Source organism: Eriocheir sinensis, chromosome 33 (genome assembly GCF_024679095.1).
Source record: "Eriocheir sinensis breed Jianghai 21 chromosome 33, ASM2467909v1, whole genome shotgun sequence".
Classification (NCBI taxonomy): domain Eukaryota; kingdom Metazoa; phylum Arthropoda; class Malacostraca; order Decapoda; family Varunidae; genus Eriocheir; species Eriocheir sinensis.
The window spans coordinates 556850-569655 of NC_066541.1; the positions used below are offsets into that span (position 1 = coordinate 556850).

A 12806-nucleotide genomic window follows, 5' to 3' on the forward strand; every position below is an offset into this window, starting at 1 on the left:
AAAGCATCTGTGCGGGAAAGAAGAACTGGTGGAGACGATACAGAACGCCCAACCTCGAGGAAGCTGACTCAGTAAGAGAGGAGATGTGAAGTTTCCAGTTGAGATTTTGAGCTAAGGATAGACTGAAGATATTTAGTGTTGAAGAAGGTGACAACTGGATGTTGTCGAAGAATAAGGGATAGGTGTTTGGAAGATTGTGTCGAGTTGATAGGTGGAGAAACTGGGTTTTTGAGGCACTGAAGGACACAGTGTTCCTTTTACCCCAACCGGAAATGATAGCAAGGTTTGAGGTTAAGCTTTCTGCAGCCTCCAGTGTGGAGTCTTGTAATTCCTGTTGAGAGGGTCTTCTGTTGAAAAAAGTTGAATAATGAAGAGTGGAGTCATCAGCATATGAGTGGATAGGACAGAGCTCTGTGGAACACCACTGTTGATAGGTTTAAGGGAAGAACAGTGACTGCCTACCACAGCAGAGATAGAACGGCCGGAAAGGAAACTGGAGATAAAGGAACAGAGAGAGGGATAGAATCCGAAGGAGGGCAGTTTAGAAAGCAAAGAGTTGTGCCAGAGTTTATCGAAAGCTTTTGATATGTCTAGTGCAACAGAGAAAGTTTCACTGAAATGGCTAAGAGAGGATGACCAAGAGTCAGTTAAAAGAGCAAGATCACCAGTAGAACGCCCCTTGCGGAACCCATACTAGCGATCAGATAGAAGGTCAGAAGTGGATAGATGCTTTTGAATCTTCTGGTTAAGGATTGATTCAAAAGCTTTAGATAGGCAGGAAAGTAAAGCTATAGGGCAGTAGTTTGAAGGATTGGATCGGTCACCCTTCTTAGGCACAGGCTGTATGAAGGCATACTTCCAGCAGGAAGGAAAGGCAGATGTTGACAGGCAGAGGCGAAAGAGTTTGACCAGGCAGGGTGACAGCACGGAGGCACAGTTTTTAAGGACAATAGGAGGCACTCCATCAGGTCCATAAACCTTCTGAGAGTTGAGGCCAGAGAGGGCATAGAAAACATAACTCTTAAGAATCTTAATAACAGGCATAAAGGAGTCAGAGGGGGTATGAGTAGGAGGAATATGCCCAGAATCATCCAGAGTGGAGTTGTTACAGAAAGTCTGAGAGAAGAGTTCAGACTTCGAGATAGATGAGACGGCGGTGCTGCCATCAGGGTTAAGGAGAGGAGGGAAAGATGAAGAAGTGAAATTGGAGGAGATATTTTTGGCTAGGTGCCAGAAGTCACAGGCAGAATTAGAAAAAGCAAGGTGTTGACATTTTCTATTTATGAAAGAGGTTTTGGTAAGTCAAAGAATAGATATGACACGATTCCAGGCTGAAATATAAAGATCATGGTAAGCAGGCATGGGAAGGCTCTGGTACCTTTTGGGAGCTGCCTCTCTATCTTTGACAGCACCAGAACAAGCGTGATTAAACCAAGGCTTTTTAGCATGGGGAGTAGAGAAAGTATGTGGAATGTGTGCCTCCATTCCAGAGACAATCACCTCTGTGATGCGCTGGGCACACACAGAGGGGTCTCTCTCCTGGAAGCAGTAATCATTCCATGGGAAATCAGAAAAGTACATCCTCAGGTCGTCCCACCGAGCTGAAGCAAAATGCCAGAAGCATCGCCTCTTCGGTGTGTCCAGAGGATGTACAGAAGCGATAGGACAGGATACAGAAATAAGGTTGTGATCGGAGGAGCCCAATGGAGAGAACAGTTTAACAGAGTAAGCAGAAGGGTTAGAGGTAAGGAAGAGGTCTAGAATGTTGGGCATGTCTCCAAGACGGTCGGGAATACATGTAGGGTGCTGGACCAACTCCTCTATGTCGTTGAGGAGAGCAAAGTTGTAGGCTTGTTCACCAGGCTGGTCAGTGAAAGAGGATGAAAGCCAAAGCTGGTGGTGAACATTGAAATCTCCTAGGATGGAGATTTCAGCGAAGGGAGAGTGGGTCAAGATGTGCTCACTTTAGACTTCAACTAGTCAAAGAATTTTACATAGTTAGTAGAGTTAGGTGAGAGGTAAACAGCACAGATGTATTTAGTAATAGAATGACAATGAAGTCTTAGCCAGATGGTGGAAAATTCTGAAGAGTCAAGGTTGTGGGCACGAGAGCAAGTGATGTCGTTGCGCACGTAGGCGCAACATCCAGCTTTGGATTGAAATTTAGGATAGAGATAGTAGGAGGGAACAGAGTAGAGATTGCTGTCAGTAGCCTCAGAGACCTGTGTTTTGGTGAGGAAGAGAAGGTGAGGTTTAGAGGAGGAGAGATGGTGTTCCACAGAATGAAAATTAGAACGAAGGCCGCGAATGTTGCAGAAGTTGATAAGAAAGAGGTTTGAGGAGTTTTCAAGTCAAGTCGGCAACCAGAAGGGGAGTCCTCCCTGGGGGAATTTGTGGTCCCCCCCCCAGGCAGGGACTGAGGCAGGGTGAAGGTGTGCCGTTTTGAATTTTGAATTTTCGGAAAAGGTGTGTATGTTGAGTGAATGTAGTGTAATGTGGAAAGAGAGAGGATCTGTCTTTAGAGAGCATGCTGAATTACTCTCTGGTGTTGATGAGACAATAGGGAAATGGTTAGTGAGGACATGGTAAGGGTCTTTGGAGGGCTCCAGCACCCTCCTCATTTCCCATTCATACATCACTGGGAGTGGCTTGCGCCCATTTTGGTAAGTGTCTTCCTAACTTCTCCAGCCAGGGTGGGTTAGGGTTTCGGTTGAGTGTAGCATGTTGAGTCAGGTGGTTGATGGGCTGAGATCTCCAAGGCTGGTGGCAGGGTGTCAATCTTTGTGTGTGTGTATTTACCTAATTGTATTTACCTTGTTGTGACATACAGGAAAGAGCTACACTTACGCTGTCCCGTCTCCTTATCCATTCTTATCTAACTTTTCCTTAAAATCATGAATGTTTCTTGCACAAACCACCTCCTCCCCCAGTCTATTCCATAGCTCAATGCTTCTGTTTGGGAAGCTAAACTTTTTCACACCTCGCCTACATGTGGTTGCCCTCAACTTCTTTCCATGTCCTCTCGTTTCTCTCTCATTCCACACACACAGGTCCTCTCTTTCCAATTGCTGCAAATGTGTGTGTGTGTGTAATTCACCTCTTGGTCTGCTGCGGGTCTCTCTTGAGACAGCCAGCCGTTCCCCTACGGAAGAGCACAGAGCTCGTAGTACCGTGTGTGTGTGTGTGTGTGTGTGTGTGTGTGTGTGTGTGTGTGTGTGTGTGTGTGTGTGTGTGTATTTACCTATTTGTAGTCTACCGGGCCCAAGCTAAGCTCTAATAGTCTTTCTTGTCTCCATATCTACATTCATCCAGCCTTTCCTTCATTTGTTGGACACTGCTCGCCTCCACCACCTCTTCCCGCAAGCTGTTCCATGTGTTAACACTTCTATGTGGAGAACTGTACTTTTTCAAGTCACTGAAATAGGTTCCTTTATTAGCCCCTTCGCTATGGTCGGGCCAAAACAGCGCCCCACGCCATATCCGAGATCACCACGCGCGCTGAATTTCAAATGCCGCTATTGAATGTAACAAGTTTTCAGCCATAAACTCAACATAATCATCATGTATTATACATGAAAACATGCAGAATTAAATGGTGCACATAAAGAAACTCACTACAGCCGGGCCAAAACTGCGCCCTGTGCCGTATCCAGGATCGCCGTGCGTGCCAAATTTCAAATGTCGCTATTGAATATAGCAAGTTTTCAGCCATAAACTCAACATAATCATCATGTATCATATATGAAAACATGAGGAATTAAATGGTGCACATAAAGAAACTCACTACAGCCAGGCCAAAACAGCGCCCTGCGCCGTATCCGAGATCACCGCACGCGTCAAATTTCAAATGTCGCTATTGAATATAACAAGTTTTCAGCCATAAACTCAATACAGTCATCATGTATTATATATGAAAACATGCAGAATTAAATGGTGCACATAAAGAAACATATATTAATTGATAATTTTGAGATGTAATCATAAATATAGAGATAAAATAACTCGTATATTGGCTAAAGCGAGCCAGGACGCAGTATGCGCGTCCTCAGATATGGTACGGGGCACACAAGGACGCAGTATGCGCGTCCTCGGATATGGTACGGGGCACACAAGGACACAGTATACGCGTCCTCGTGTTGAAGGGGTTAAGTTTCTTTCCATGTCCTCTCAGCCCCTGCGTTCTCGCAGTTGAGAAGAGATCATCTCTATCCACCTCATCAAACTTATTTACCAACTTATACAGCGTGATCAGATCTCCTCTCTCCCTTCTTTGTTCCAGTATCGTCAAGTCCATCTCCTTCAATCTGTCTTCATACGTCATATTCGAGAGTTCTGAGACCATTTTATTTGCAATTCTCTGTATCCTTTCCAACTTTCTGATATCCTTTTTGTGAAGCAACCACACAACTGCAGCTTATTCAAGTTTTGGTCTTATTATTTTCTTCTTCATTTCTTTGTCCATAAAATGGGATGATACCCTTATATTTTGCATCATCCTGTAGGTTTCTCCAAATAGCTTGTTTATGTGCCTTTCTGGGGATAGTGTGTCTTGCATCGTTACTCCCAAATCTTTTTCTTCATGTACTACCTTTGAGTTTTCTTCTCCCATCCTGTATGTTTTCCTCAGTCTTTTTTTTACTTTTCCCCATTTCCATAACATGGTATTTGTTTGCAGTAAATTCCATCTCCCATAACTGGCTCCATCTATACACTCCATCCAGGACTTTTTGCAGTTTTTCACAGCCTTCTTCCATCTTCACTTTTCTTATTAATTGTGTGTGTGTGTGTGTGTGTGTGTGTGTGTGTGTGTGTGTGTGTGTGTGTGTGTGTGTAAGATAGATTGACTTGTGTGTATGCATACATTAATTTTGTACTTTAAGAATTAGTTAGCTTTCAGCCACAAATGTGTAATTACTAACCAGCTGCATGGACTTTCTCTTATGTTAAACTGGTTATCAGCTCAATCTTTACTATCTGTAAAGCTTGACAATATGGCATTAAGACAGAACTGGATCAGAGCAATTACCATTATACATTGACTATAAGCCTCACAGTAACTATTCTTTTATTAGTTTTAGCACATATGAGGAGCATTTTTTTGGTGTGTGCACAGCAGAAACACATGTGCACTTTATTTAGTTTTATGGGAAATTGCATGGCATGGTCTCCAGACTCACTCACCTTGTCATCCTTGCCACACACTGATCTGGATAGTTGTCAGTTTGGTCATTGTGCAGGGTGTGTATATGTTAGACTAGCCAAGTACATCTTTTCCTGATGTGTATTATAGCTTTGTATGGGAGAAACATTAGACATCACTAAGCTGTAGATGTGCTGACATGGCTGGAAAGACTTTTCATTCATTATTATTTGGTCAGCTGTTGAGCCACCTTCGGTCGTTGCTTCCCCCAAGGGCCACCCCCATACATTGCCCCGAGGTAAGCTTCACCCCAAGAGGCGAGTGTGGCCAGCTTGTGCATCATTGTCTTGAGTCACAATGCTTCATGACCACTCCTGTCACCACCGATAATGCTTTGCTCTTGCCTTTTTGTACTATAAAGCAGCTAGTGTAACCACAGACCTTTCAAGAGCATCCTCATATTGTAAATACAATTGTGGAATATAGAGGGCTCATAGAAGAGCCTTTTAGTCACCTGCTGAAGAGATCTTTCTTGCCTAAAATGTCTAGAAGATCTTAAATATTATACTAATAGTGATACAGTAGTAATAGTCACTTAGAAACTAATACTGATACTAAAATTTAACTTGCGTAAGCTCATATTTGTGTTTTTGAAGTGAAAGCTATTGAAAAACAAATTTTAGTTTGTTCCCTTCCCTGATGGTCCAGGCAACTGTGTATTTGTCAAGTTGATTTCAGTATGTTTGTCAGCTTCAAGCTGTTATGGTGATTCTGTACTGGTGTATTGTTGGGTCGTGTCTGGGGGTGTCTTCTTCAACTGGTTAGGTGTTCTTTCTGTTTCCTGTGGGGTCTTGGCATTCTGGGGTTTATGTTTTTCCCGAGTGGAAACTTTTCTGTCTCCATCACGGTGAAGGGTGCACAGATCAGATCTATTTCCTCTTTTTTATGTCCAGCAGAGAAAGGTAAGATTTGTTGATGTGCCATACATATTGCTTTAGATGCATTTTTGTTACATTCATAATTTGTGTTACTTTAGATTCTGTAGATTTTGCTATTTCCATATTTCCTGCTATATTAGATGCACTCTTGTAAAAAGAGAAGATTCGAAAAATCACCCTGCATCATATACCCCAATGGTTAGGTTTTGGTGGGGCCTAGGGGTTATTGTTACTGGTACGAGACCAACACCCAAAACACCTCCGTTTGATACAATGTCCCTAGAATGAAGTATATATCTTTACAAATTATTAGATAACAATTACAAATGAAAATAATGCGAAAATATAGAATTAGGGTTGCACCAATAAGCAATTTGGTCGATTACCGATTACTGATTAATCAGTAACCAATAATCGGCCGATACCGATTAATTGGCCGATTATTTAAAAATTGTAAATGTGATTAATCTTCATTAATTACTGGACACTGGTACCACAAAGTTAAAGACATACCGTAACCCTCATGTTTACAACTTTGTTTACTGCTCCTCTCTTGTATGGAGAGCAAATACTTCTAGTAATTTGTTACTTATAATTTAGCCTTGCTTTGTGGAAACATCATGGTTTTAATATGTTAGAATTTGCCAGTTTTCTCGTTCTTATGGTGATCCTAGATGCTACTAGAAAAATGGTAGTGTACAGAAAGTTTATCAATCTCTCAAGTCTTCTACTAATTTACTGTCTGTTACACTGTGTTTGCTACATCTAAACTAAAAACACGCATGTTTTGATTTTTTTATTACTACAAAATATACAGTATGATTCCTGCATATTAATATGAAATAATAACTTCATGTAGCTACAGTGATGAAAAAGTTGAATAATGTCCCTCAATTAGGTAAAACTGAAAATGGTATAAGCGTACCGTACAAAGTCTGTATCTGAACGTGTCTAGTACCAGTACGGTGAGACTTGGTGAGAGTCCATGAGACCCACGCCACAGGCTGTCATTTGCCTGTCAGTCAGTCAGTGTGTCTCAGTGAGCATTTAAAGTACTGAAAAAAATCACTTATCTAGTTCCATACTTTTCATTATATTACAATAGATAACTTGTTTCCTTATGCACGGCAGGCACGGTGAATGATATTACTCAATTACTGTACTAAGCAAGTTGAAATAGGTCGGCTATATATTTTTTCTTGGTTGTAATATAAAGTAATATGTTGATTTTTTTCTAGTTTCAAAGTTGAAGCAAATACTGGTACTTCAGTTCATATCATAATTTTATATATCAATTTGAATTACCTAATATACATTTGCATATGGACTTGTTTGAAATAAATGCTGTGGAAAGGTATCAGAGTTATGGTAACATCACCATCCTTACATTAACATTATTAATATTGTTATGTACATTGTATTATAAAAGAGAGAAAAAAATGTACTAATCGGCCCTGATTAATCGGTCAAAAGGCCGATTACCAATTAATCAGCAAAGTGGCTGATTAGGCCGATTACTGATTACTTACCAATTAATCAGTGCAACCCTATATAGAATTAACATAAAGTCTGTTAGATTGTTGTCTTCATGCTGTAGATGCGAGACGGCCATTGTTGGTGTAGATACAAGATGGTCATTATTGTTTTTAGCGCTAACACCTTACACTGACAAAACATGGCATCATTGTAAACTGTAATCAATAATGCCCAGCTCAGTAATAGTTACAGTATTCTGTGAATAAAATACTTGGTAATTTTGTTGAGATAATGAATAGCCTTATGCTGAAGCCATAGCCATAATTTATATCAAGAAAGTGGCATTAACTGATAACACTTTGTGCACTTACCATGAAACATGGTTGCGCGAGCGCAACAAGAACTGCGCAGTGAGTGAATCTACCAACCAACCCTTTTGTTTACCATTTCAAAGCCACAGCTGCTCGGGGTAAGAGCACTGTAACTCTTCGACCAACAGTGGAACACTTTGAACACAGAAAAGGGCAGAAATCGATTTGGTTCTAAAAGAATAGGTGCCGTGCACAACTCGTCTAGCTCGAGTTTGGGCTGGGCTCTGGGGAACTAACAAAACAAACCGCTCTTCTTCTTCTTTTGACCTGTTCTGCTTTGTATCACTTCCGCCTCCTCCTCTGGCATTCTGGGGTGTGGAAATAAATGGAACAAGCTACCTGATGAGTCATTCTACGGACAATCAGCTGTGGACAAGAGACAGGGATTGAAAGGAGAGAAAATAACACGAGAAAGCTGAGGGCAGTGGTTTCGACAAGTTGGCTGCCACTGCCCTCAGCGTTTTCATGTTATTTTCTCTCCTTTCAGCTCCAGTAGCTTGTCCACAGCTGGTAATCTGTAGAATGACTTATCGGGGAACTTTTTCCATTTATTTCTGCATCCCAGCATACCACAAAAGGATGGCATTTAGGCCAAAAGATGGTCTTTTGATATCAACAGAGGAGCATGGTGTGGTTTGTTAGTCCCACTGAGCTTGGCATTGAGAAAGTAATCCCATTGCGATGTGTGAACAGTTACACTCGTGCACGGCACCTATTTCTGAAGGAATAAAGGCTCCTGATATGTGTGTAATAAAATATTTGTTTATAATGAAGTAAGGTGGCCAAATGTAATACTGCATATACATTACATTCAGGGAAAATGTGGATTTTATTTATTTATTTATTTATTTATTTTCTAAATATATCTTGCCAAATTATAGGTGCGTCTTATATTGCGGGAAATACGGCATTTGTTGTGTTTACTTCAGTCAGTAGCCAAGCCTTTTGTCATTATTATTAGAGGACATTTGTTTTTTTAAAGTTTATAATTATACAGTAGTATATTATTTGCCAGTTGAGTTAATATTTGAGCCGTGCATGTAAGGCATGTAGCATGATGTGCATGCTGTGTTGTAGAGCATGATGAGAGCGCAGCTGTGCATCGAGGTAGTGCATCCAGCACCCCACGTCCCCCCTCCACTCCTACCACACCCACTTCTGCTGCCGCTGGGGCTGGGCGGGGTCGGCCAGCTTCCGCCACCCTCCCTGCTGCCACTTCGCGTGAGTACACCACAACACATTCACTGTTTGTATCAACACACAGATCCATCACCCAATTAATCATGTACTTCTAAAACACTTATTACTGATATACTGACTGCTACAATCATTTGTATTTCTCAAATATTATGAGATGTAAAGACAGTTGATCTAATACTTAATAATACTGATATTGGTTATTCAAAGGTAAGTTTGCTTCTTTTCTTATTTAGTGCAGAGAAGAGATTAAAGATTTTATAACCAACAATAATGCATCTTAATTCCTGTAATAAATTTTAATTTTCACAAAATGTTCTGCATTGGGTACTAAAGTATTTTTCTCTTGAGTTAAATACATAAAGATGAAAGAAACTTGATTACCATAGAAGTCATTATATAGTATAATAATTTAGATATAATTGTATTAATAAGAAAATGATAAAATAGAATATGCAAATAGAATAAATGCATTGCAATGCAAATAAAGCCTAAGTTACTATTTTCAATCTTCAACTTAACACACAATGACTGTTGCTTTATCTCGATAATACACTCGTACTAATTTGTGACACACTAAGGTCTATACTCTGCTTATGAGGTAAAGGATTTTGCTCAACGCTGCCCTTCATTTCACATTAGTTGACATTTCATATAGATTCATTTTGAAGGGTATTTTGGCTTTAGAAATATAAGAAAATTCAATCATTATGGCATTCAGTGTTGGGCGGCAGGTGGTTTCTCACACTTCACTAACCCCCTCTGCACTGTTTCTGAGACACTGGGTACAGAAGTTTATTATCATTACATATGTTTAGCAAACAAAACACTAATTATTGAGAAAATACAAGTCACAAGGAGGCATTTTCCCTATTATGTTGCTGATTATACTTTACTGAGTAACATGCCTATTGATGTGCATGTTATACTGCTTCAGCTTTGCATGTGAGTACTACACATTGGCTTGTGGATTGTAGTGTTGTGAGGACAGAAAATGGTGGAAGGGCACTCTGCTTGCTTTGGCTTCGTAAGTATGCATGGCCACAGTGGAGAATATTTCTACTTTCTTTGAGCTTGACTTATTCTGGTATTGGGACATTCCAAAGAATGATGTAAGCTATTCTGCACTCATTTGATGTTTTCTTTCTGCTATGAGCACAATCACTTCTCACATTGCTAGTCATCACTTCTCCACTGTGGTCAGCTCGGTGCTTCACCGACAATGTTCTGAATTTGTGCGTTCCTGTTCTGTCTGTTCAGCCCCCACTCCTGCTAGCAAGGAGTCGCGACGGAGGGTGCGTTCTAGATCCAAGTCTCCATTCCGCTCTTTCCGCTGGAAGAAAACCAAGACTTCTCCATCCGAAGCACCGGGTAGTGCATCTGACGATGAATCAAACCTGGAAAGGGCAGCAGGTAATTTTTTTTTATTTTGTGAAGGTTGAAGGTGCACCCAGGCACTGTGTCTGAGGGTTTGTGTCTCACGGCAGAAGAGGCAACAGAGGTGATGATGGAGTGTCTTTGGAAGGATTTTCTAGGTTTTCCTGAGTTGACATGATGAATGAGGCTAAAAGTACTATTATTATAGTTGTAGAGGTAGTCACTGTCATGGTAATTCAGGAGTCAGTAGTGAGAGCATATTGGTTACTCAGATAAGCATATGCTTCCCAGTAACCAGTAGACTATTGTGGTGTGTGTTGGCCAGTCTGTAGAAGGTAGGTTGCACAGAGTATTACTTGTTACACTGATCCATTTTGTGAGGCTCAGTTGGTGGTGTCTCCCTAACATGCAGCCCCCAAACACCCACCCTCAGTGGCTCCCTCAACGACCGCTACCTCAGCAGTGGCCCCCTCGGCCCCAGCGCCAGCCAAGGAAGGTATGGCTGGGAACTAAATTGGCTCTACTCTGACCTCAGTATTTCATGTTTTTGTCCCAGTCAAGATTTATTTACTTTCTAGTGATGTTAGTCTTTCAGTTATTTAACTTGTCTATTGTTTCTATGATTTCACATGATTTCACTGTTTGCACAATTCTTTCTTTGTCACATTCCATTGATTGTTCTCATTCATCATATATATATATATATATATATATATATATATATATATATATATATATATATATATATATATATATATATATAAAATATATATATGTGTGTGTGTGTGTGTGTGTGTGTGTGTGTAGACATACCACACTGGGAAAAAGAAAAGGGAATTATAGTAAGTACTAAATGACCATTTAGTACTTACTAAATGACCATTTAGTCTGAAGATGTAATATACAAAAGTACAGAAGCCCCCTGCCATTCACGGCTTCACTGTTCACCAATTCGCTTATACGCAGGTAGGGTATTTGCGACACCCCCCGCCAAACACGAATGAAAACTTGCGTATACGCGGTCTGTAGCGCCCAGCTCAAACGTTGCACAATGTAAACAAAGAACCCGTCCCTGGGGCTGGATGTACGGGACTGTCTTTCTAAAGGAAACTTACTTATTTTTGTTTTCTAAACATCAAAATTTGATTTAAGTGTCATATTCATGCAGGGAAGGCCACAGTGCTATTCGCACTGTGTATTTCCCCGTGGGTCTGATGTTTGGCTGACAGGATCATGGTGGTTAAGAAGCACAGTTATCCTACATGCACTGTAGTGAAAACTCGTTAATCTGGGACATAGAAAACATAATTAATAAAACTGGAATAACTTTACATCTCTTTCCCTCCCAAACGGAACATTACAGTGTTAAAGTAAGCGAAATAATCCTTAAGTATGACACACAGATGCTTTTCGGGTCTTTCAAGCTTGGCAACACTGTCCCCGCACTAATAATGATATTCAGTTAAAGTTATTGTTAAAACTGTTAATTAGGGATGTTTTATGCAATAGTTATGGGTAAGGAAACGGAATATATTTAGTGCTAAGTACGATGATCTGGCAACACTGGTGTACCCGGAGCAAAACAAACAACTTGTTTGTTTTGCTCCACCGTGGCCGCCATCTTGTTTGAAACAAGATGGCGGCCGCGGAGAGGTCGGAGAGGCCACGAACCTATACACACTCACTCTCGCCTACTGGGCGGGTCAGGGCATTAAATAACAAAACTAATCATCACATCAGACAATTAAGATCACCAGGAAAGCAGCAGTAGTAGCTTAAACACAAAATATATATGGGGAAAAGAGAGCCTACATTACCCCTTGCCTGGATGTGAGTGTTAAATTATTACAGTCCCCTATTTAATTTGTGATTTATGCGTATGTAAAACTATATAACGATGCTTAGAAATGCCTTAGAAATCCATTTTTTTATTCGATCTAGATGGTAGAACGAAACCCTATTTTCCCTATTTGATTATAGTCCCGTCGATCGCGGATTTGTGGATCACGGCAATCTCGCGGAACCAAATACCTGTGAACGGCGGGGGGCTTCTGTACTTATTATATTTCCCTTTTCTTTTTCCCAATGTGGTATGTCTACACATGCGTCTTTGCGATGAAGTGAAGCTACTGAATATATATATATATATATATATATATATATATATATATATATATATATATATATATATATATATATATATATATATATATATAGTGTTATAGACGGCTGCTCTCTTCTTGCCAAGAGCTAGGTTTGGTTCATGTGAGCCACTCACGAAATACATTCTAACACACTCAAGAATGG

At 40.5% G+C, this 12806-nt stretch overlaps 1 protein-coding gene across 6 annotated transcripts in view; it reads left to right on the top strand.

Moving 5' to 3' along the window:
• The window catches only part of LOC127006496 (spectrin beta chain-like), a 63116-nt gene that overhangs the window by 24966 nt on the left and 25344 nt on the right, over positions 1–12806 (top strand). For 2 of the 6 annotated variants that reach the window (XR_007759603.1, XM_050876431.1), the window contains exons 3-6: positions 5379–5438; positions 9003–9146; positions 10383–10535; positions 10912–10995. Coding sequence is in view for 5 of the 6 variants with exons in the window: in XM_050876431.1 (XP_050732388.1) it covers positions 5379–5438; positions 9003–9146; positions 10383–10535; positions 10912–10995 (441 nt within the window). In the remaining variant the exon portion in view is untranslated. The remainder of the gene's footprint in view (positions 1–5378; positions 5439–9002; positions 9147–10382; positions 10536–10911; positions 10996–12806) is intronic. The other 4 variants (XM_050876433.1, XM_050876432.1, XM_050876435.1 and 1 more) reach the window with 4 other exon arrangements.